This window comes from Zonotrichia albicollis, chromosome 29, assembly GCF_047830755.1.
Source record: "Zonotrichia albicollis isolate bZonAlb1 chromosome 29, bZonAlb1.hap1, whole genome shotgun sequence".
Classification (NCBI taxonomy): domain Eukaryota; kingdom Metazoa; phylum Chordata; class Aves; order Passeriformes; family Passerellidae; genus Zonotrichia; species Zonotrichia albicollis.
Window position 1 is genome coordinate 3859408 of NC_133847.1, and position 25076 is coordinate 3884483.

Genomic DNA, 25076 nt, shown 5'->3' on the forward strand with positions numbered 1-25076 from the left:
GCCACCCCCTGGGTCCCTGCTGCAGGAGGGGTTCTGGTGAGTGCAGCCCCAGCTCCTGTGTGGGATCTCTGCTTGCAGGGAATTTATTTCCCTTTTCCATCAGCAGTGCACTGCTCACACCCTCACACAGCATTTGCTGACACCCAGCTGCATCAGCACAGCCTTCAACCTTTCTATTGCATTTTTCTCCCATTTAAAATCCAGTTTCAGGTAAAAACCAATCAATTCTGGGGGTTGTCACAAAGTTTAAATTAGTTGGAATAAAATATAAAACAGCGGCAGCTCCAGACTTTTAAAATCAATATTTTATTTTACTTGAATGTGCAAATAAATATAAAAAAAACTACATTCAAGGAGCTGGCAAACCAATTACAAGCCCAAAAGCAAAGAATCCTTCAAACAAATGGAAGAACAAACTCTTGACTCAAGGTCGTGCAGTTACACAGCTGAAACCCTCAGACATGAACAAGCCCCTCTCAAACCTGCCTGATATTCCCTTCACATCCTTTGCTACTCTCAGCTTTGAGACAATAGCACTGTAAAAGGGCAAAAGCCTTGCTTAATCAGTTCAGATTATAAATTAAGGTTTACAAAATAAGGATGCTTAAAAATACCTGAAGTACACTTAGAATGGGTGATGGAACAGGACGGTGCCCGGGTGTGCTGCCCACCTTGGGACACCTGCAATCAAATGCATTTTAAGCCACAAGTTGCCACCTATTTTCTAGTAAACACTTTTCTGTATCATAAAACCATAAAATTTGGCACAATTGTCATCTCCACTGGGAGACAGCAGAGAGGTGAGCAGGGCTGGGGTGTGTTTTGGTGAGCTGGGAAGGGAAAGGGGGACACTGTGCTTGGCACTGGGCTTGTCCCCCTGCTCCCCCCAGCCCCTGCAGAGCCTCGTGCTCTCTTATCACTGCAAGGAGGGCAGGGGAAGAACCTTCAGATCATTTCAGGAACCAAAGTTTAGCAGAAACCCAGCCCAGGAGAACACAGGGCTCTTGAAAAGTCTCTGCTGGCAGTGGTTGTGCAAGTGGCCATGAATGCCAGAGTGGCCTCCCTCCTTCCCTCCCACAGATTATTTTGCAAAAAAAGACAAAGACTTGGGACAGTTTTCTATTAAACATACCCCAAAGGCCAATTTTTCTACTGTCAAGTGAGACAATTGCGAAACCAAATGTCGTACAGTGGAAATAACCCAGGACAAATCCTACAGGCTGCTCCTTAGGTCTGGCAGAAATCATAACCTAAAAATCAAAGCCACAGAAAGTTTCAGGGGTAGGGGGGGGGTTATTGCCCCAAAAGCCAGGGAAAAGTTGGAAGCAAAGCTGAAAGGAGGCTGGGTATGCCTCAAAAATGTTGATTTTGTAATACACTCCACAGACAGCGTGCTTGCCCTTGGCCACTGAAAAACAGGAGTGAAGAAGTCACAGTGGGGCTGCAGGACAGACACCAATAAATTTCCTTGATTTCTCACTAGATTAAGTCAGATGTAGTGTTCTGCAGGGATCAGGGCAGGCTGTGTTAGGCTTCAATAGCAGTATGGATGCTCTCTAGGATGGTTGTGGCTGCATCTCCCTCTGCTCCTCGCAGCTTTCCGTGCCAACCCAGCGCCTGTGCTGACCCAGCAGGAGCAGCAGAGTCCGTGGGCTGGATCTCAGCTCGCAGCCGTGCTCCGGGAGCTCCCTCTGCCGATGGCACCGATGTGCTGCAGCCCCGAGCGCCGCGGGCAGGGCAGGGAAACGCCCAGCTCCGGAGCTGCCCTCCAACATGCAAAACACGAACCCAAAAACCAGGCCAGACCTCGCAATGGACGCCCCTCCCCATGGATATTCTGGAAGGCAGAGTTTGCAGCTCCCAAAGCAGTGGGTTGCTGGATTTCAGCTGGAGGATTTCTGGCTGAGCATCACTCCCATCCCAGCGCCACAGCTCAGGGTTCTTCCCTCAGTTCATGCTCCTGAACACTTGGTTGATGAAGGACGGTCAGAGCCTGAGTGCTGGCCATCCCCGTGTCAGTTTTGGCATTTTTCTCACCACAGCACCAGGAACAAGAGTCATTTGTTGCCTTGTTGGGTCACAGGGATAACGAAGCCCCAGTGAAGAGTTCTGCAGGCTCCAAGACAGCACAACGTCAGGAAGATAGCGAATATCAAACCCTTGGAAGTGGAAGCAGCTGCCAGCATCTGCTCAAACACCAGCCCAGCTCCACCTCTCCAACAAAGCCACCAGTGGTAGTTCACCCCCTCACTGAGCTGGTCAGCAGTGGCCTAAAGCCAGGAAACTGCTCAAAAGTGTGTGGCAATGCCAAGAGCCCCCTTCCCATAAAAGCTTTTCAAAGTCTCTTCATGATGGCTGGAGGATTACACTGCAAGGAGACAAGTCTATGCCATATGGAAAATACATGATAATCCAAAGTAAAATGCTGCTTGGATAAATATCATTAATACATACATTGCATTCCCACCACTATTCTCATGGTAAATGTGCTTCACCAGCAGAGCTCTGCCTGTCTGGGTGCTCAGGGTGAAGCAGGACGGCGGCTGTACTGCACTCTGTATCTGTTCACGGGCACCCCGTGCACATTCACTGTCTCACAGGTGGTTTTGCAGGGCACCATCTCCTCATCCTCATCCCCCATGAGCCAGTCTTGAACCACATCCACGGCCTCCATGGACACGTTCTCCTCCAGCCACCGGTTGTGCCACTCCTCGAACTGCTGGTGGTGCTTCAGCAGCACCACGGGCTGCACCTGGCAGGAGCAGGGCAGGAAAGATCACTGAGAGGGAAAGGCAAAGCCCTGAGCTCTCCTTGAGGTGTGCAATGCTTTGGGAACAGCACAAACGGAAACAGGAAACCACAGACCGTTTAACCACCCCTATTTCCTAATGGCTGCCACTCCCACTTAGAATTTGCATGTAAAGAAAAGGCTGCTAAGCTAATCCAAAGTACAGAGCATTTACCAGCTCTCTTCTGTGTTACACCCAACACAGAGCTGTAACTTTTGGGTGCAGCTTGCAAGAATTTAGCCACAATTCGTGCAATTGGTATTGTGGAATCAGAATTATTGGTACCTGCATTTTGCCTCCCACCCCCTGTCGCAGACATCTTTTTATGAAAATCCTTTCCTTAAGATTTTTTCTTCCTGAGAAGCTGAGAGGCTTCAGAACAAAATGTAAACATTGATTATCTGCTGCTGTGGAATGCAACAGGTGCATCTGTGATTGGTCTCATGTGGTTGTTTCTAATTAATGGCCAATCACAGCAGAGCTGACTCGGACAGAGACTCTGAGGCAGCTGCCTTTGTTATCATTCTTTCTTTTCTATTCTTAGCTTAGCTAGGCCTTCTGAGATGAAACTTTTCCTTCTATTCTTTTGGTGTAGTTTTAATGTAATATATATAGTTATAGTAGTATAGTATACAGGTATAGTATACTATAGTATATATAGTATATAGTATATAGTGTATATACAGTATACTATCTAGTATAATATATAGTAGTATAGTAGTTATAATGTAATATATATCATAAAATAATAAATCAAGCCTTCTGTAACACGGAGTCAGCTCTACATCTCTTCCCTCATCCTCAGACCCCTGTGACCACCATCACACCCCCAACCTCTGCTACCACCTGGGCTGCAGTGGGAGCAGAAGGGAGATGTATGTACCTGCTTGGCTCTGCAGAGAGCTCCCCTCCTGTACATGTAATCCTCAGAGTTCATGATGAACATCATCTTGTGGGTGTTGAGTTTGAAGCGGCAGTCGACGTTGCAGGCGCTCTCCACCCCGATCAGGCGCTTCCAGGAGCTCTTGACCTCGCTGCGCAGGGCCCTCACCTGCTTGCACTGCCACTTGCGAAACTTCTTCAGGTTCCTGCAGCAAAGCAAGGATGACAAAGCATGTGTCACACCTGCTGGAGTGCCCTCCTCGGCTGGCAGGGCTCACAGCACAAGCACGGGACTTGTATTTGCATGTTTTGTATTTCAGGCTCTCTCCGGGAGCTTCCTCTGTATCCTCTGACAAATGTTTAGTGAAATGGGAACAAAGCAGAGCCAGAATCCCATCCTGAGCGCATCCTGCTCCATTCCAAACACAGTTCCATGAACAAACCTCAGTGCAGTGATCATAAATGTCTCTGCCAGCATTGCCATGCAGCTCACAGGGCTGGAGCAGCCCCTCAGAGGTGAGTGCATTCCCCAGGGCTGGCACAGCACCCACAGCCCAGCACAGGGGCAGGGAGGAGGCTGCAGGTGTGGCTCGGGGCAGGGAGCAGCTCACCTTTGCAGAAAGACCGGTTTCAGGAGGAAGCCATCGTTCTGGTTGTTGGGAGCTCCTTCCACCCCAACGTACTGCTCCATGTAGTTTGCCAGGTGCTACACAAGGGAGACAATTCCAGTGAGATTTCACTTCATCAGGACAAACATCACTGCAAAGAACCTGTTTATTTCCAAGCTGATTATTCTGAGGCTGATTTAGGTTGATACTCTTTTGCTAAAGCATCATTTCTGTCAATGGCCAAGCCCCACACATCATCTGCCCACCTCCAAGGCAAATCTATCCTCCTGGCAACGCCTCACATTTTGAACAATTAAGCAGGGAAATGACTTTTCCTCATTTTTAGACATCTGCTCTGTGGTACCCAGACCCTAAGGTCACTGTGGTGTTACCTGGACCTCCACAGGATCTTCTGTCTGGGTTTCTTCTGTATCCAGCAGCTCAATGGTCATGATCACCTGTCCTTTCCTCTGGAGAAACATGACCTGGGATAAAGTTACAGAAAATATTTGCCACAGGGGTTCACCATAAAATGCTGCATATTCACAAGTCATGTGGACAACAAACAGAAGTTAGGAGGGAAGCAGCAGTGCCACAATGTCCCCTCACTGCCTGTGCTCTGATTTTGGTACCTTCTCTCCACATTGCTCACTCTCTCACCTTGGAGCTTCCAAACCCAGAGATTTCTTGAATTTTCCAGTGATTTTGTGAAGTTCCCTGGCAGCGAGGTCTCACCTTGAAGCAGTTCTCATCAGCCATGCACCGCTCAGCCTTCCACTGGTAGCTGGTCTCCTTTGCTGCCCGGACACAGCGGGATGACAGATTCCCCCCAGCAGCTCCTCGCTTCCTCTCGTTCAGGTAGAGCTCCACCACCTTCAGGCAGATGTCATCGCTCACTAGATGGTGAAGCTTCCATTAAAAAAGGGGGAATTCAGTCAGCAAACCTGGGCCAAGAGTTAACTCCAGTGTGTCATGAAAGCAGTGTGAAATTCAGCATGGCATCACACTCAGCTGAAGCAGCAAACTCCAAAGATTTCTCATATTTCACTCTCTTTTTCATGACTTTGCAATAAAAGGAAGAGAGGGGAGTGAGGGGCTGATGTGCCTTAACTATAAAACTACAGCTGGAAGACAGATTTGAGTAAGAAGGATCTGACATTTTTTGTGTTGCCTTACATGTTTGTCACTATAGGACATGAAACAACATGAGCTCTACTCTCAAGGCGAGGAAAAAGGAAATTTATTTTCTGATTTTAACAGTTATAGTTTTCCAAAAGTGACAGTGGATTGGAAGGTGAAAGTGCCACCTCTCCAATGACACTGGACAAACATCTATCAAATTTTTCTTCTTCTATAAAGAATGCAAAACAGTAAGTTATTTACAGAAAGTGCGTGAGAAAGTTTGTTACAAGAATGAAAACATCAGAAAACTTAGAAAATCTTTAAAAAAACTTAGAAAAATCTTTAAAAAATCAGAAAGACAGATGTATTTTGAGCATGGCAAAATTTTGAAAAGACTGGAACTCAAAAAAACATTGGGAAAGGTAAACCCCCTAAGATGTTTTTGGATAGAAGCCGAAGTCTCTCCCTAAACTTCTGCTGGGGCGTTTCTCTGTCAGATTTAACTTTTCTCTGGATTTGCTCTGAGCTCAGTGCCCGCTGCTCTGCAGGGCACTGGCAGAAGGCTGGCAGTGTGTGAGGGGAGATGCCCAGCCCTGCCCAGCCCAGGCTCACCTGGCGCACGATGTTCTGCACCAGCTTGTCCATGGTGAAGCCGATGTAGGCGTGGATGGTGAACATCTCCCTCAGGGTGTCCTCGTACTGAGTGGGGTCAATGTTCCCATCCAGAAGGCTCCTCACCATGTCCAGGAAGGCTGGGTAGTATTCCTCCAGCTCCACCTCACCTGGCATGGGGAAAGGCACAGAACAGGCAGAGTGAAGTCAAGCAGTGCAAGAGGCAGCATGGCACGGACATATTTTATGAAAAATCCTTTTGCTAGGATCTTTTTCTCCTGAGAAGCTGAGAGGCCTCAGAAATGAAATGTAAACAATGATTATCTGCTGCTGTGGAATGCAACAGGTGCATCTGTGATTGGTCTCATGTGGTTGTTTTTAATTAATGGCTGATCACTGTCCAGCTGTCTTGGACTTTCTGGTCAGTCACAAGATTTTATTATCATTCCATTTCCTTCTATTCCATGCTAGCCTTCTGATGAAATCCTTTCTTCTATTCTTTTAGCATAGTTTTAATATATCATTTCAATATAATATATATCATAAAATAATAAATCAGCCTTCTGAACCATGGAGTCAAGATTCTCATCTCTTCCCTCATCCTGGGACCCCTGAGAACACCACCACAGCAGCACTGCTTGAGAACCACAAAACCCAGGGCAGGGGGAGACATTACAGACAGGAGAGTGACATTACAGACAGGAGAGTGACACTGCAGACAGGAGAGTGACATTGCAGACAGGAGAGTGACACTGCAGACAGGAGAGTGACACTGCAGACAGGAGAGTGACACTGCAGACAGGAGAGGGACACTGCAGACAGGAGAGTGACATTACAGACAGGCAGCTCCCTGCCAGCTGCCCTGACAGGCTGGGACAGTTTCCCTCATGCATTTCCAGGAGTGCCCAGGGCAATAACTATTTCTTTGTGGGGCTGTTTACATTGTAAATCAAAGTAACAGGATTCCTACAGTGAGGTATCTGAGAACAGCTGATCACAGTGCTCAGGAAATCTCGGTGAAGCAGCCTGTGCCACCCTGAGTGCCCTGCTGAAGGAGCTGTGCCCACAAATCACCAACACAGCAGAGCATTGCACCTCCACACCCCTCACACTGCTGGCCCTGGTGACTCACACACACACAATGGAGCACCCAGAGCATTATGAATGAACTAAGCCCTGCATTATTCTTACTTGGCTGTTTGAGTCTCAGCTCCATGGCTGGATCATTGGTTTTTTCTTTCCTCCCTTCACAGAGGAGCTTCTCTCTCTCTTTCTCAGTCCTATATTCCAGAAGCTGCTTCTGGGCCTGGCGATAAATCTTGAGGAGCCTGGAGCACAGAGTCTGGTGAAGGCGTAGGAAGAAATACCAATTATTATTGACAAAGAAGAGGCTGTAAACATCATCCAGGGTGTTGTGGGGCTCAGCAGCTGTCACATCACAGAAGGTGGCTTTGGTCTCCAAAGGACTGCTTGGAGGCCCAGGCACGTGTTTTTTCCTCAGCTCAGGAGTATCCAGGTTCTGCCCCTGGTGGTTTTCTCTGTCCTCATCTGTTGATTCCTCAGAAATGTTGTGTTCAGGTGGCTGAGAGAAGAACAGCTCAGGTATGAAGTGATGCACAATCTGCCTGATGGTTGCCTGATCCTCCTTTTGGATGGTGGGCTGCCTTTTCACATAATAGCTGATAAGAGAAGCTGCATCTTCCAAAATCTGCTTGTCTTCATAGATGAAGATAAGATGAGGCTCATTTGTGGATGAACTCCTCCCCTCTGAATGCTGCTCCTGGTGCTGTAATCAGGAGAAAAACAGATAAAGATCCCTCCAATCCATGCTCAAGAGCCGTTCCTGCCAGGAGGAATAAGCCTCTGCTTGGCACAGCTGGTTTTGACCCAATTTCCAACAATTCCACACGGTCCCAGATGTTACGGACACATCTGGGTCACACCAGCAAGGCAGGAAATGCAGGAAGGCTCATTCCCTGTCACACCCACCTCGTCATAAACACTCTCAATTTCATTCAGCAAGCTCTTGGAGCGCAGAGCTTTGGTGTCATTCTGCTTGAAGTTGACAGCCTGGTGGTCCAGGGATTTCAAATAGGCCTTCTCATACTGCTCCCTCCAAATTTTATTGAAGCCCTGCTGGGCCTCCCTCCATTCTTCCTCTTTTGCTTTCAACCTGCATAAATGAACAGTGTCAGTTCAGACAGACACAGAAACACACCCGAAACATTTTAATGTAACTAATTGTGGAGCAGCAAGAAGTTTTCAGTGGAAAACTGGAACTGATTCCTGGAAGCAATAAATAAATTTGAGAAAGCACCAGCAGTGATGATGACACCTAGAGAATCACAAAACCATTTAGGTTGGAGAAGACCTCTGAGATCATCAAGTCCAACCTTTGATCAATCACTGGAGAGCACCAAGTGCCATCTCCAGTTGGGTTTTGAACAGCTCCAGGGATGGGGACTCCACCACCTCCCTTCCAATGTTTAAAAACACTTCCATGAAGAAATTCCCCCTGATGTCCAACCAGCAGCGCAGCCTGAGGCTATTCCTCAAGTTTTACTGTTTAAAAATGCTTTAAAAATCCTTTTTCATCTTCTTAAAGAACCCAACACAATGGGAATTACCTCTTCAGAACCACAGGGACAGCAGTAACTGGGTTTTTCTTCAGACTCTCGATGATCTCGGGCGCTTTGTCGCCGTAGATGCGGTAGATGGCCCGGCGCTGGATCACCTCTGAGGTTCCTCCCAAACAATCATCCAGGCGAAATTTCTCCTGGTCCTCCTGGCTCAGGCGGGACAGTTTCTTCTGCACACTCTCCAGCACCCGGATTGTGGCTAAATTGGTCTCCAGGACAACATCCAGCTGTTGAGAGAGTTGCCAAAAATCAGTGTCAGAACAGGCAGAGCAGCAGCAGCAGCTCAGGTTTGTGGAAGGTGTTCCAGCCCCACAGGGTGGAGCCAGGAAGCAGCAGAAAGGTTTTTAATGGAAACCAAACCTCTGCCAGCTCTCCCAAAGGTCACATGCAATTTAGAACTGGATTCATGCCTAGGAAGAACTATTAGACTCTAAGCACAGCACATCAAACTCCATCTAAAACCAAGAAACACCAACAGAACTTTCAAGCCTAGGAAGAACTGGATTCAAGTCTAGGAAGGACTATTTGACTCCACACCAAACTCCACCTCAAACCAACAAACACCCACAGAACTTTCAGGAATTGGCCATTAATTAATTCAGCAAAATCCAGAGGTTTTGCTTTCTGAGGGAGCAGAGAGGGGGCTCAGCAGCACAGGTACCTCAAAGCGCTCGTCCTCGCAGCGGTGCAGCTGCTCCTCATACGGAGTCTTCTTGGAGCTGACAAAAGTGGAATCTTCAGACCAGGATGGAAATGAAACCCAGGTATCATTTAACACCTGCAACAGTGCAGAGGCATGACATTGAGCCTTGTGAGCCCAGAGCTGGTCTCATGGCGTTTTCTCTCTTGTATTTTTGCACAATTCTTTCCTGAGGTTCTGCAGGATATTTCCAGGTTTAATTCCCACATCACCACTGCCCAGATTTGAGGTCTGTGTGGAACTGCAGGGCCCTGTTCAGAAAACTCAACACCTTCACTGTCACCTCACAAACAGTGATCAGCAGCTGTAAATAAAGCAGACAGGGCTCCTCACAACAGCAGGAATGGCACCTCAGCCACTGCCTCATGGGGCTCTTCCTGTGAAAAATTGTTTACACTGAACCCTCCCAGCCCTGGGGGTCCCCAAGAACAGGGTCTCTGGCCCTGTCCCCCTGAGACCTTGGGCTTGAAGTTTTTCTGTTCTGTTTTGGTGAGCAGCTTTTAGCTTTATATTAAGGATAAATATAGGATATATAGGATATATATATGTGTGTTGTGTATATATATATATCTCCCATATCCTATATATATATATATATATCTTATATCTTATATATATCCTATGTCCTATATATATATATCCTATAAATATATATATCCTATAAATATATATATCCTATATATACACACCTCCTATATCCATCCTATATATCCAACATCTTATATCTATCCTATATATATACCTCCTATATCCATCCTATATATATAGAGAGAGAAAGAAAATTAATTCCAGGATGGAAATCCATGAACGAACCTCATCTTATCCTCATCTATGAAGACAAGCAGATTCCATATTCTTTTCTGTCTACAGGAATAAATTTCTGTCTGCACACAGACTCAAAAAAGGTATTAGAGATGTGAACTGAGAAAGGTTTAGATAAAATAAGTGAAATGTGGGTATTATTTCAATAAATTGGCTGAATAAATTGAATTAGCACTGAAAAGGGGACTCCACATGCAGCAGCTGTGGCACGAACCGCCCCACTCTGATTTTTAAGTGTGTTCAGGGATGGAAGAGCCTGATCCCAGAGTACCTCCTTGCAAATGGCTGTTCTCCCACTGCACTTGGGCTGCTGGTAGGTTTTTGGGAGAGCTCTGTAACTGGATCCGATGCGTTTGCAGGAGGCGTAATCGATTTCCCGGCTCATTCCGTCCCCGGAGCGGTCGCTCAGAGGAGAAGCAAAGGAAAGTTCTTTCACCCCAAGGAAGGACTTGAACTGTGCAAAGAGTTCTGGGAATTTCCTTCAAAAACACAAGTATTTTGTTATTTCAGTGTGACAGTTTTAGTGTGATTAATGCATGTCGTAAAAGGGAGGCAGAAAGGGAGAAATCTTTCTCCAACATCTCACCTCTGTTATCATTCTCTCTGAATTGCTCTAGGGTTTGTTTTTTTTTTACTTAAGGTAGGAAAATTATTTCCCTTCACCACACAAACACTCCCCCTTAAGTGCCTGAGGAGAAACTGATCCTTGCCATTTGATTCTCCCTCTTCTCTGTGAGCCAAAGAGCTCAGGAGGCTCAGAGCAGAGCTGGAGCTGTTTATCCTTCTCACAGCCCTGTTCTCAGATTTCATGTTTATACCATTTTACACTTTGAGATATTAAATGGGGAGTGTGAACAGACAGAAGAAAATATCCTCTTCACAATACTCATTAAGATCTGTATAGATAAATTTAATGGTTCAGATTTTATTCCTCCTCATTTTGGATTAAACTTCATTTTTTTTTGCCTGCTACCCAGGAGATACTTCTACATTAAATCCAAAACATTCACAATGTGCCCAAAAAATAACAGAGTAGGATCTACAAAGTAAAGGCCAGAGAGGTAAGTTAGTAACTTACCCTAAAAAGGGTGTAACAAGCTGGAGCAACTCAGAGCCAGAGACCAACTCCTGGTTGAAGAGAGCAATGCAGCGGAGAAAATTTTCATAGACCTCCTGACTCTTGAGCACCCTGCGCACCTGCAGCAGTTTGGAGAGATGATCACAGCCCCTGAATGCCACTTGTATTGAGAAAATTACTCATTAGCAGTCCATTCATCTTCCAAACCCACTTATTTTAATTTTTGTTGGTTTTTCTATACCTGAAAAGTCAGGGAATGTCTTAAGTGCTGACACATCAATTGTACAGAAAACCAACAAATTAACAACCATATAAAAAGCTGAAGGTAAGTCCAGAGAAAGTGAGAAAACGACAAATACTGACCTTGTCAAAGAAGGAAAACTCTTGCAGTGTCCCATATTTCCCCACTGTTGCGACTGACAGATCTTTGGTACCTCGCAGCTTCATTTTCTTCTGTTAAAAGAACAAGCAATTATATTTAAAATGTTGTGACTCAAATGCCACTCTATTGACACAGAACAGCTCCCTGCAAAGGCTGAGACCCTGCATTTCCCTGAATTTCCCTGTATTTCCCCAGCAGTGATCTGGCATTGCTGTGTCACATCCTCACAGCAATCTCTGTCAAATGTCTCCCAGCTAAGAAGAAAAAACAAAAAAAGAAAATCACTTCAGATCCTGCATAGAAGTAATAAATTGTCCCTTTCCAGGCCAATACTTGGCACAGAAAATTGTGATATTTAGTATCAAACATGTTACCACACATATTTACGCAAGCATTAAAAATTGCCTTTTTCTACAGCAATGAAAATAACTCAAAATTTTGTTTCTCATACACCTACATACATCAAAGACACTGCTCATTACACTTTTATCTCAGTAATTAGTAAGCACAATTAATATGAGGCTTTTATGAGTTTTTACTTTTTGGAAAATACCTTTGCTGGGCCAGAAACAGGACGCAGCAGCAGCGGCCTGGATCGCTTCTTGCTGTGCTCCAGATTCTTCTCATGCTCAGTTTTCTGGACACTGTTCACTTCACATGGTCCATTTCCTGTGAACTGAAGTAAATAAATAATGATTTCAACATTCTCCTCTCAAATAAAGAATCCTAACAGGACACAGAGCATGTGGTTAAGTCACCTGTTCTGAGAAAATCCAAACAATGAAGAGGAGCAACGTTCATTACTGGCTGAATGATTTTCCATGTTTTTCATATTCTACATGCAGAAAGAGCATTCAATATCCTGCCCTGCTCTCAGCACATACCAAAGACCTTTTTGCCTCTGGGAGGAACTGTCCAAACTCTGAGAGCAGATCCTCCTGTCCCCGGAACAGATTGGCCACTTCAGTGAACACTTCCTCCTCTGACATGCCCCGGAAGGGTCTGCCCTTGGTGTTCAGCTGCTCCTTCTGAAAAGACACACACAGATGTTCAACAGAGTCAAAAGATCCCTCACTCTGCCAGAAAATTCACCCTGAGACAAAAACATGAATGCCACAGAATTTGAAAGGATTCTGAGGCAGCTCCACGTTCTTACAGTGCCTCTTTTCACACACAGGATCACAAAATCAGCTGGAGGTGAGTAAAGACAGGTCTGGCTACAACCTCTTTACACCCTACAGTTTTCATATTTTTTGTAATTTTCTGTGAATATCCATGAAGACAAGTGCTTGGGAACTCAGTCTGCTCAACAGGCAGAGATTAAATGTGACAACCACAACTCCAACAGCTCCAGTGCCAACCCACTGCCTCCAACACAGGAGACTTTTTACCTGGTAAGTGTGAAGAATTTCTAGAAAGGATCTGTAAATCTCTGGATGGTCAAGGAAACGTGTTTTGATCTTATTCACGTAACTGATGGCATTATTGAACTCCACAGAATCAGATTCCAGGGGGATTTGGGATTTGTCTTCTTTGTAGGGAAGCTGCTGGCGGAACTCCTCGGAGCAGTCGCTGTGGTTGTGGGAGTTCTCCTGGGAGTAGTGCAAGACCAGCCCACTGCCAGGGAGTGCACTGGGAACAGGCTCTGGGGGCACCTGGGGGCACACAGGACACACGAGATGGGTTGGAAAAAGATCAGGGATCAGCTCAACAACAAGCCAGCAGCAGTGCTGGCAAGGTGTCCAGCTAAGAAATACTGTCACGTGAAGAAGGAAGAAAAAGTATTTCAGTCACCAAACAATTTCCCTGTCAGGTTTATTAACTCCACCTGTTAAACTAATGCCTGAAGTTCTCCCTGGTGCAGGAATCAGCTGATTTGTGGCTGTCACAGCCTTATTTGCTTTACTTGAGAGGCTGCTGCCACTGGTTGTTGCAGAGGAGCTGCCAGTTTTAAGGGCTATATTAAACATAACACCCTTACAGGTGTTAATTCCTAAACAACACAGAGATCTGAGGGAGCTGAGGTTTAAAAGGTAGTTCCTGCTGCTAGCTGGAGTTAAACCACAAGTTTATCAGTTCTATTTCAGCTCCACAACCACACAATAACAACAAAAAACAAGCAGGGGTAACACCCATCTGTATCCCAGCAAGTGTTTCACACCAACAGAACCTGATGGGGACTCCATGATCTTAAAGACCTTCCCCAACATAAACAACTCAATGATTTCACAGTTCTTTTGCCTGCTTCCTAAACAAATTTCCTGGTTTCTCAGTGGAAGACTGGAAGTGCATTCTTCCAGGATCAACCCTTGAAATTTGCCACTACCCACAACCCATATTAGGAACCCATTTAACAATGTCAAGCCAATCACAATTTCAGTAATTGGCTTGATATTGTTACATTTCAGTTTCCAAATACAACTGAAATATTTGCTGTTGCATGCAGAATCACCATTCTGTGTAAGTCAAACTACCTGGTTTGAGAATAAATCAGGGGTTGGACCTAAGTGATCTTTAAGGTCCCTTCCAACCCAAAGCACTCTGTGAGTCTTTGAATAAACATTTAAATTTATATTACACCCATTATCACAGGTTTGAAAAGCATCAGCAACGTGCACTACACATAAATCTGCACAGCCTAAACTGAGCAGACATGTCCAGTGACACACAGAAGAGTTTATTTAGAGAATAAGAGCTCTGTGACATACCTGACTATTCAAAGGTGACTGTATACTTAATTTCCCATTCTTTGGAATTTCTATCCTGTAGCCCAGAGGCAGAAATGCATTGAATCCTACAATGAGGTCAGGATGCTCATGGAAAAGCTGAGAAACACGTCGGATGACTCCAGGTGTGTCAATGCTAAAATTGAGAGGGCTTTGTTACTTTTTTATCCAAATCAGAAACATAAGTAAAGTCCAGAAAATGCCAAGAGAAATTTTAAGTATCTGGTAACTTAAGGATGCAATTCTTTAAAAAAAAATTAGTTCAATTGGAGGGAATGAGCACTGAGAGGGGTTTGTTACTTTGTTATCCAAATCAGAAACACAAGTCCACAAAATGCCAAGAGAAATGTGAAGTATCTGGTAACTTAGGGATGCAATTCTTTTAAAAAATTAGCCCAATTAGAGGGATTGACCACCTCAGCTTCACCCTGGGAATGTGATCCATGGAGAGGAGAGATGAGTGTGCAGCTTGGCAAAGGGGCAGGACAGACAGACAGACAGACAGACAGACAGCACCTCCAGGGCTGGCAGGTCCTGAGTTCTACTCAGGCTGCTTCACTTATTTCTCAAATCTGTGTTTGAGAGTGGAAAGCAAAAGCAGATTTTGCTTTCTCCTGTGGATTTCACCTCTGGAAAATGATGGGAAGGGCAGAAATACTCCACCTTCCAGGACTGCAGCACTGTGGGACAGGGCGGAGGGGGAATGATGGGGTGAAGCTGGGGGGCTCTGCACTGACCCCACAAAGGCTGAGACCTGGGGCAAGGGCTGCAGCTGTGCCAGGCCTTGGTATGGAGCTCAGGGCAAGGTTCTGCCCCCCAGGGGTGCCGGGCACTGCCCAGGGAATGGTGCCAAGGCTGCCAGAGCTGCAGGAGCTCCCAGGGGTGCCCAGGGTGGGGGTGTTGGGGTGGCTGGATGCGATCCCTGAGGGTCCCTCCCAGCTCAGGATGTTCTGCGGGTCTGGGAAAGGCTGAGGAGCTCCCAGAGCACCCAGGGCTGCAGGACCTCGGCTTTACCTCTGGCTCTTGAACTCCTTCATGATCTCCAGGAAGCCGTTGTAGGTGGCGGGGTCGCTGCCAAAGCGAATCTTCACCTGGTCCAGGTAGGAAAGGGCATCCTCCACCTGTGGGGGAGAACACGGTGAGTCCAGGCAGGGGAACCGGCCCCGGGGGAGCCCCGGGAAGGGCACTCGGTACCGGAGAGGCCCCGGTGGCTGCCCGGGCTCGGGGGTGTCACGGCACGGTACCGGGGAGCCGGGAACACGTCCCTGGGGAGGATGACCGCGGTACCAGAGAGAACAGCAGGGCCGGGGAGAGCGGTATGGCCCAGGGGAGGGGGGAACAGGCCCGGGGAGCCCTCACGGTACCGGGGGAACACGACACGGTACCGGGGGGAAAGGATGCGGCCCCAGGGGACCCCACGGAAGCAGCGGAGGAGGGCGGGGAAGCCCCCGGCGCGATGAGGACAAGCCCCCAGGACACCCCCCGATACCGGCGGGTGAGGGACAAGCCCCGGGGGACGAGTTGGGCACCGCGGCCGGCACAGGGCAGGTCACGGCGGGGGCGGGCGGGGCCGTCCCGGGGGGGCTCGGAGCGGCCATTCGCGGGGGCGGGGAGGGTGGGGAAGGGGCGATGGCGGCCGCCGGGGCGGCCCCCGCACTCACGTGCACCGGCAGCTTCTCGTGCGGCGCGGCCCGGCCGCCGCCGCCGCCCCAGCGCGGGGCGCTGCCCCCGCCGGCCCCGCGGCCGCCGCCGCCGCCCCCCGCCGCCATGTTGGGTTCGGGCGGGCGAGCGCGGCCCCGGCGGCGCGCGCGGCCGCTGCGTCAGCGCGCACGGCACAGGCCACGCCCCCTCCGCGTCTCCGCCCTCTGATTGGCCACGCCCCGTGATAAACCACACCTCCTTACCGCCCACACTGTGTAGCCACGCCTCTGTCCAGTAAGCCACGCCTTTATTAGTGACAGACCACGCCCCCAGTGCGGCTTCCGGGCGTTCGAGCGCCGGGGCGGGAGCGGCGCCTCAGGGAGCGCCTGAGGGAGCGGCGGGGCCGCGGCGGGGCTGAGGGGGAACAGCGCCCGCGGAGGAGCCCTGGGGGCTGCGGGAGCCTGAGGGGGCTGCGGGAGCCTGAGGGGGCTGCGGGATCCCACGGAGTCTGCAGGAGCCGCCAGCTGAGAACTGGAACTGCCGGGGCTGGAGAAGCCGCGTCTGGCGCTGCGGGGCTGAGGGAGTCGGGGGGTGTTGGGGGGTTTCAGACGGGGCTGGAGGAGCCCAAGGGTGGCTGGGGAAGGCCGGGAGGGCTGGTGGGGCCTGAGGGGAGCTTGAGGAATGAGGGCTGGGGGAGCGCCAGGGATGTGGAGGAGCCGGGGTTGGAAGGACCATGAGGGGTTGTGAGAGTCCTGGAGGGGCTGCAGGTGCACTGGTGTGCCCTGAGCTCAAGGGGTGGTTTTGGGGCAGCCCAGGGGGCTCGGGGAGCCCCTCACTGGTGTGCCCTGAGCTCAAGGGTTGCTCTGAGGGTAGCAGGATAAATCAGGATAAACGCGAGCTTAAAATGTACCACTTCCCCCAGCGGTCCCTGTCAGCCGGCAATTTGAACTCAGTAAAACTGAGAGACATGAAGAGCACGGAGGAGAGGGGATAAAATAAGCCATGTGGTTTGTTTTTCCTTAAAGCATCACTGATTTGCATCACAGAGAAGTGCAGAAGTCTTTCTTGCTTTGCCTTTAAACTTGCTGCTGGTATTTGAATCCAGAATGTTTTTCTGCCTCTGGATTTGATATTTCATCCCCTGTTCTGTTCACAAACTGCTGCCCTGTGACCCATTTCCCTTCATACAGGAAGGATTAAATTAATACAGTCTTTTTCTTTCACAGTGACTCCTTTCCACATCCCAGACTGTGATGGATTGATTCAGTGACCCAGCTTACAAAGAAGCAGGCACTGCAAAGGCCTTTCAGGAGAGATGTGGCCTGAAAATGGCATTAGATTGTTGTGTTGGCAAATAATAGGTTGAAGTGGAGACGTTTTAGAGTTTTCAGTGCTTAAGAATAGAGATAATAAATACAGATTTTTACAGGAGTGATGCTGGAAGAGTGGTAGGAGCTAAATAGAGCTCTTAGGTTATGAAGCACTCATAGCTGTGCAGGGAAGTGCCTGGTAGGATAGAGTAAAATCCTTTATTCCATCTGTGGAAAGGAGTAGCTCAGAGATACCCTTGTGTTTTCAGATGAAAGAAAATCAGCATTGATCCAACCTCCTACACAACTTTTTTTTTTTCTTTCTTTTTTTTTCTTTTTTCCTCCTCGATTCTCCTGAGCTGGCCCAATTTCTGTTTTTTATTACTCTTATTAACTGGAGAAGTCTCATCCTCTTCTCTGGTTTGTGACATGAGCAGAACCAGCTGCAGATTAATAACTCCTGTGAGTTTTGTTTTCTGTCAGAGCAGATTTCTCAGCACCAGCACCTGGATGGTGAATCCAGCTGTGAGGCTGCTCCCAAAGCAGCCCTGGGTGCTGGGAAAAGCTTGTGCCTGTCAGTTAGTCAGGATTTGGGTGTTCTCTTGGGAACCCTGGGGGCTGGATGTCGATTAACCATTGACAGCGTTTCTTTATTAGGGAAGAAAATAAAAAGATAAACAGTGCAGTTACACTAGAACAACACTGACAGTCAGAACACAACCTGACACCCTGTGCTGTTGCAGTCCCATTGGAATTGTGGCTCGGCCCTCCTGCAGGGTCAGGAGTGGCTCTGCTGGAGCAGGATCCTGTAGAAAATCCATCCCAGGAAGCTGCCACCAGCACCAAGTGCCATCACTGTGAAACAGAGAGAGGAGGGAGAGGAAGATGACATTTTGCAGCTCGTTTCTGTGCTGTGATTGCCCTGGTCGTGTATGAACCCCGAGCACGATGAGGTTCCTGCACCGTATCTAGGTCAGTGTGTGCTGCTGTTGTCCTGGCGACTGGGTGACCCACTTTCCCCTCATTTGTGGAAGCAGCTGCCAATGGGGCCGGGGGCATGGCCAGCACAAAGGCACAGCACCTTCCTCCTGCCTTTGTCTGCAAGCTGGCTCCTGCACAAACAGGGCTTTTTTTTTTTTATTTTTGTGTTTCTTGCAGAGAAAATCCCTCATTCTCTTATTTGATAGGTGAGGTGTGTGGAAGGGTTGTGCTGGTTCTGCTGCCATGGATGGCAGTCTGCATATCTGGAATTTGATTTCTGGTTCATTATCCAGGATTTGCATCCTCACATCACCTTGCTGTGGATGAGGGGCACAGGGACTCTGAGATCTCCAAGGAAATCAGGGTGGACCTGTGGATCTGCAAGGGCTAAATCATCCTGTGCTGTGGCAAACTGCTGCTCCTGCCTCTTGGTTGCCATGTGCTTGACTGGTTTCTGTGTTCCTCAGATGAGGAATTCTTCCTTCTTCCTCAATTCTTCCTTCCTGTTCATTGTGTTTCTTGCATCTCATTCATAACAGGTGGATAATTAGAAATGTTTTTGGGCTGTGTCTGCCCCAGGAATGATGCTAGCTTTGAGGAGAGGGCTTTTCTCCTCCAAATTTATTTTTGTGCTTCTTGCAGAGAAAATCCCTCATTTTCTGAGCCCCTCTTTTTTTTTGATAGCCGAGGTGTGTGGAAGAGTTTGAAAAAGGAGCCTGTGCTGTTTCTGCTGCCATGGATGGCAGCCTGCACATCTGGAATTTGATTTCTGGCAGAGGCAGGTTCATTATCCAGGATTTGCATCCCAAAGAACAATCCCTACATCACCTTCCTGTGGATGAGGGGCACAGGATTGTCTGTTCTTCCTCAGAACAACACAATCAATTCTTCCTTCCTGTTTGTTGTGTTTATGGTGTTGATTATCCACCATTCATGACAGGTGGATAATTAGAAATATTTTTGGGCTGTGTCTGAGCCAGGAGTGATCCTACCTTTGAGGATAGGTTGGATCCTGCACACAACCCTGAGGAATCCACAGAGTGGGATGAGCACGGGGTAGGGACAGAGCCTGGAAAACATTTCTGTGTGGATTTTCCTCATCCCTGAGAGGGCAGAGACAGAAAAACCTTTTGGGATCTGGCTCTGGTGAGCCTGTGAGAGCAGCCAGAGCTGCTGCATTTCTGTGGTGTGCAAAGTGAAATGATCTGGATGGTTCCAGTGTAAAAACCTGGAAATGTCATAGTGTGGATTTTTCCCTGGGGAAAATTCTTTTATACCCCCTGAGACTTGGTGATTTTATTCTCTTGGTTCAGCAAAATTTTCTCCCTTTTTAAAGCCAAAACAGGCTGAGGCAGCCACCTGGCACTTGTGTGTGAATTATCCTCATCCCTGAGAGGGCAGAGACAGAAAAACCTTTTGGGAGCTGGCTCTGGTGAGCCTGTGAGAGCAGCCAGAGCTGCTGCATTTCTGTGGTGAGCAAAGGGAAATTGTCTGGAGAGAGATCATGAAGATCATGAGAAATCATGAGAAAATCATGAAGATTTATCTTCATGGCTGTCCCCAGAGTGCACTGAGCAGGGCTGGGGAGCTCTCAGGGGTTAGGAGTGAGCAGAGGGTTGCAGACAGAGGCAGGGAGCTGGTGCCAGCCTGCAGTGCCAGCCTGCAGTGCCAGCCTGCAGTGCCACCCTGCTCTGTCCCTGCTGGTTGCTATGGCATTTCCATTTCTGCTCCTTTGCAAGGGGGATTTGTGGATTTTCCCTGGTTACTGAGCAAACCTCAGCAGTGTGGAGTCACCACTAATGTAAAAACAGGGATGTGGGGAAAATGAAGTTGGGTTTTTAGACGAGTCTGAACATCAGGGAATAACAGAATGGCTTGGGTTTGAAAGGACCTTAAAGACAATCCCACTCCAATGTGAACAAGGACATGCAACTCTGATTGCCAGAACTCTGCAAGAAACTGAAATATTAAAAATCTCTTGCTAAGGGTTTCTCCTGTGGAAAACCTGGGGATTTTGGACCACAGATGGCCCAATAAACAACTTGGTCTTTCAGGACAAGGAACCTCATGACTGCAGCTGCAACATTTCAAACCTATACACTGCCACAGAATGATCCCTCGTGTTTCAATAGCCTCTTTTATGGTAGAAATTCTGTGCAAATCAGTCTAATTAGGAATAAATTACCCCTGAAATACATCCAGTGGGATTTTTACATGGCTTTTTTTTTCCCAGTTGAATACAGAAATGAAAATATTCTATAACCCTCATGTCCAGGTGTTTGAAGGTGATGATCCACCTCAATCAAGCCACCTCAGCCTTGAAATCCAGACAACTCAATCATACAAATGCATTTTATTCAAAGGTTCTAGGAAACTGGTACAGCAGTATTTGACTTCTGAGGAGATGGAAAGTCTATGAGTGCCACCATGATATTTTCAGAAAAATCCCTTCACCAGAATTTCTTCTCCTGGCAAGATGAGAACCCTCAGCTTCTCCATTATTTGCCCCTCTGGAATGTGGTTTGGAGAATTGTTTACCCAGCATGTGAATTGGTTTTGAATAATGTTTTTAATCAATTGTTTTTAATTAATTGTATCAATTGGTTTTAATTAATTGATAAATAATATATAATTATATAATATATAAAATATAGACAATGTATATATTTTATATATTATATAATTATATACTTATATACTTATATTATACTTACTTACTTACATATACTTACTTACATATACTTATATTACTTACTATATAAGTAATATGTAGTATATGATATGTAATATATAATAATATATTATATTATATTGTATTGTATTGTATTATATTGTATTATATTGTATTGTATTGTATTGTATTGTATTGTATTATATTGTATTGTATTATATTGTATTGTATTGTATTGTATTATATTGTATTGTATTATATTGTATTGTATTATATTGTATTGTATTGTATTGTATTGTATTGTATTGTATTGTATTGTATTTTATTGTATTGTATTATATTGTATTGTATTATATTGTATTGTATTATATTGTATTGTATTATATTGTATTGTATTATATTGTATTGTATTATATTGTATTGTATTATATTGTATTGTATTGTATTGTATTGTATTGTATTGTATTGTATTGTATTATATTGTATTATTATATTATATTATATTATATTATATTATATTATATTATATTATATTATATTATATTATATTATATTATATTATATTATATTTATATAAAATAAAATAATAAATCAAGCCTTCTGAAACATGGAGTCAGATCTTTGTCTATTCCCTCATCCTGAGACCCCTGTGAAAACCTGCTCCCCCTCCTTGGGAGGCATTTTTGTGCAACTCAGAGCCTTTCTTATTTAAAATGGAGTCTGAGGGAAAGATTTCCATCAGAGAGAAGCTGAGTTTTGCAATTCCCGAAAATCTGAGTCACTGCTGCCCACTGCCAGCTGCCACCTCAGGAGCTCAGTCTGGCAACTGCTCCCAGTGGGCAGAGGAAGTGGGAAATGTCTGGGCATTGTCCAACAGGAGAAGTTCTGCACACACACTTCTGGATGGGAATGCAGCTTGTGTTGTCCAGGATTTTGGGAAAGAGCAGTTATAAAAAATAAAAAATTCAGTGTACCATAATATACTTAATTAAAGAGCACTGCCCCGACAGAACTGTAATGGGCGAATCAAGAGCCTTAAACCTTCATGCAAATGAAGGATCCAAAATGAAAAAAAGACAAAAAGGCGCCAATAATTTCTGGGGTTTTTTTTAATTTTTAAAGTTTAATGATAATAAGATGGTTATAAAAATAGCAATATAATTAGAGTAATAATAATTTGGACAATTTGAATTAGGACAATGTGAGACAATAGAAACAAAGAGTTATGGACAGTCTGGGTATCTCTTTCTGGGCAAAATAAGCCTGAAAAAGGACACAGTTAACAGAGGATTAACCCTTAAAAGCAATAACCTGTTGCATATTCATACACCTCATACATGATGCAAAAATTCCATTCAAACACAGGATTCTGTCTGGTCAGTGTCAACTTCTTCCTCTGAATCTCCATGGGTGAGCAAGGTGGGAAGAAGTTCATTTCTCCTGATAATGGGGCAATAAATTCTCTTTCTCTGAAAGACTCAGGTGTCCTGTGGCTGCTACCTCGCTGCAATTCCTTTCTTTAAAAAAAAATCTTACATATCATAGTTTCTATTTTAACATTTTGTTATAACCCAAAACTATATTTATCACACTACTTAAGAAAATTAATACAGCATTACTTTCTAATACAACACATATAATATTCATTTGAATATTTGCAAAAAGCCAACCATAAAATACATGCATTTTTCACAAAAAGGATAAAAAACCAGGATAAAAAGGGGACTTCTGATTGAAAGGAATGGCAGATTTGTCTTTCCAAACAAGCTGGGAGATAAAACCAGCACTGGGAGATAAAAGAAACAATGGGAAGGATTCCACTGATTGATGAATGGAAAAAGAGATATTTGCTTTTACAAATAAACTTTAGGTTTGCTGATTAAATTAAATTAGACATTGAAAGATGAAAGAAACATGGAGAAGAAAAACCCCTAAATTCTTTAAGAATTAAAAATTAAAAGGGAGTGTTGTAGATTATAGGGAAATCTTTGGTATCAGGGATTCTGGGAAGTCTGAACGTCAGAAATGGGGAAAGAGAGAAGGAAATTGGGATAAAAAGGGAGGCTGCATCCTCCAAAAATTTTAGAGATCCCAGGGGATGCCCCATGGCCTCTCCCTTTATTTCAATAAACTCAAAGCACTTCATTGAAATAAAGTCTCTGTCTTCTTTTTAGACATAAACCTCTGGTGTTTGTGGGTTAATTTTCCTGTCACAAAAGCCCATAATCTATAATTTCTGTGGATTTTTGCCTTTTTCAGGCAACTGAACTGAGCATGTGAGAGATAACCAATATCAGCTGCTGGGCTTTTCCTGGTTCTCTCATGAAATGAGATTTCAGGGGCTGCTGTCTGTCCCTGGCTGGATCCCTCTGGCATACAGAGGAATAATTAATGAAAAATTAATAATCTGCATTTATGGGCTCCTTTTGCAGACAACACTTGATTAATCTCCACAGTTATTTACCCAAATAAGAGGAGATTAACCAACATCCTAATCTGTCATAAATCAAACGGGCAGGGAGCCTTACAAACAGCACAGAGCCTACATTGGGGTTTAGCCTACATTATTCTAAATCTAATTTAAGCCAACACCAGCACTCTGAAAATGGATTTTTAGGCTGCATTTCATGGCATCAAAATCTGGGATGTTTTCCCTGTTTCTCTCACTGCATCTCCCTGCCATTGTCACCAATTCTTGTCACACACACAAAGAAAATCAGTGACACAGAGGTCCCCAAGCCTGCAGAGGTTTTTTTGGGAATGCCAAGAGCTGCCAGCTCCATTGGGGGAAATGTAGAAAATAAAAATGTAACCACAAGCAAAGAGCCCAGCAAGACAGAAATCAGGAGAGAAGAAAATTCCCTTTGCTGAGGGACCCTGCAGCTGCCAGGAACTTGTGATTCCTCTGAGGAGCACCAGGGCTGGTGTGAAAAACGCCCAATCACTTGTTTTTAAATTTTTAAAAGTTTAATAGCAATAAAATGGTTATAAAAATAGTAATACAATTAGAGTAATAATAATTTGGACAATTTGAATTAGGACAATATGAGACATAGAAACAAAGACTTAGGGACAGTCTGGGTACCTCTTTCTGGGCAAAATAAGCCTGAAAAAGGACACAGTTAACAGAGGATTAACTCTTAAAAGCAGTAACCTGTTGCATATTCATACAGCTCATACATGATGCATAAATTCCATTCAAACACAGGATTCTGTTTGGTCATCTTCAATTCTTCCTCATAATCTTAATGGCATCTTCGTGGCTGAGCGAGGTGGGAAGTTCTTTTCTCCTGATAATGGGGCAATAAATTCCCTTTCTCTGAAAGGTTCAGGTGTCCTGTGGCTGCTCCCTCAGTGTGAGTCCTTTCTTTAGAAAAAGAAGTATCTTACATAACATTGTTTCTATTTTAACATTTTTTATCACTTTAAACTCTATTTACCACACTACTTAAGAGAATTAATACAGCATCACTCTCTAACACAACACATGTAACATTCATTTGAATATTTGCCAAAAGCCAATCATAAAACACCCATTTTTCACAGCTGGGATCACGGAGCAGCAGCAGTTTGGAATGCCGAGTTTTGGGGGAGCTCGCTGTAATTTGCAAATCAAAACCAAACAAAATCAGACAAGGAAATCTTTTCCGGGCACATTCTGGATTTCCTCGGGCTATGAAAATGCTGAAGCCTCCGAACATCTCGGACTCGTTTTCCTGCATTCCAGGGCTATGGCCTACCTGTACCCTGAGGCTACGATGGAATCTCTGTCTCACACCGATCCTCCCTGACACTCACCAGCTCCTTAAACAAAAAAATCCCTCCCAGATTCGCTTTTGGCAAGCCAAGGAAGCAGATAAGGAAACACAAACTGTGGAGAGCCTGGTTCAAGCATGGCTTAAAGAAAGAGGCCATGAGGGGATCCAGCTAAGGGAAAAAAGCAGCCTTTCCCAGGCTTGATTCTGTAAATAATTAAGGGTCTCAGCCACCTTTTATATAAACAACAAGATTCTCAGACCGTTCTGTCCTTGGCTGCTACTGGGAACAGACAGTCAGTCTGGGAATAGAGATGAAGGTTTTGGGAACCTTTCATATCATGGTGGGAACACTGAT

At 45.6% G+C, this 25076-nt stretch overlaps 1 protein-coding gene across 1 annotated transcript; it reads right to left on the reverse strand.

Annotated features, from left to right (window-relative positions):
* Window positions 1-287: 287 nt before the first annotated feature.
* Window positions 288-16184, reverse strand: SIN3B (SIN3 transcription regulator family member B). Its single transcript, XM_074528483.1, has 19 exons — window positions 16022-16184; window positions 15375-15481; window positions 14343-14496; window positions 13026-13289; window positions 12519-12662; window positions 12188-12310; window positions 11616-11705; window positions 11253-11371; window positions 10446-10653; window positions 9314-9430; window positions 8641-8879; window positions 8003-8186; window positions 7205-7799; window positions 6014-6183; window positions 5015-5188; window positions 4672-4764; window positions 4283-4377; window positions 3673-3877; window positions 288-2752 (listed from the first exon to the last, which is right to left on the reverse strand). Exons 1-19 carry the CDS (start codon window positions 16127-16129, stop codon window positions 2522-2524), a joined length of 3420 nt encoding a protein of 1139 aa, XP_074384584.1. The 5' UTR covers window positions 16130-16184; the 3' UTR covers window positions 288-2521.
* Between the last annotated feature and the right edge of the window lie 8892 nt (window positions 16185-25076).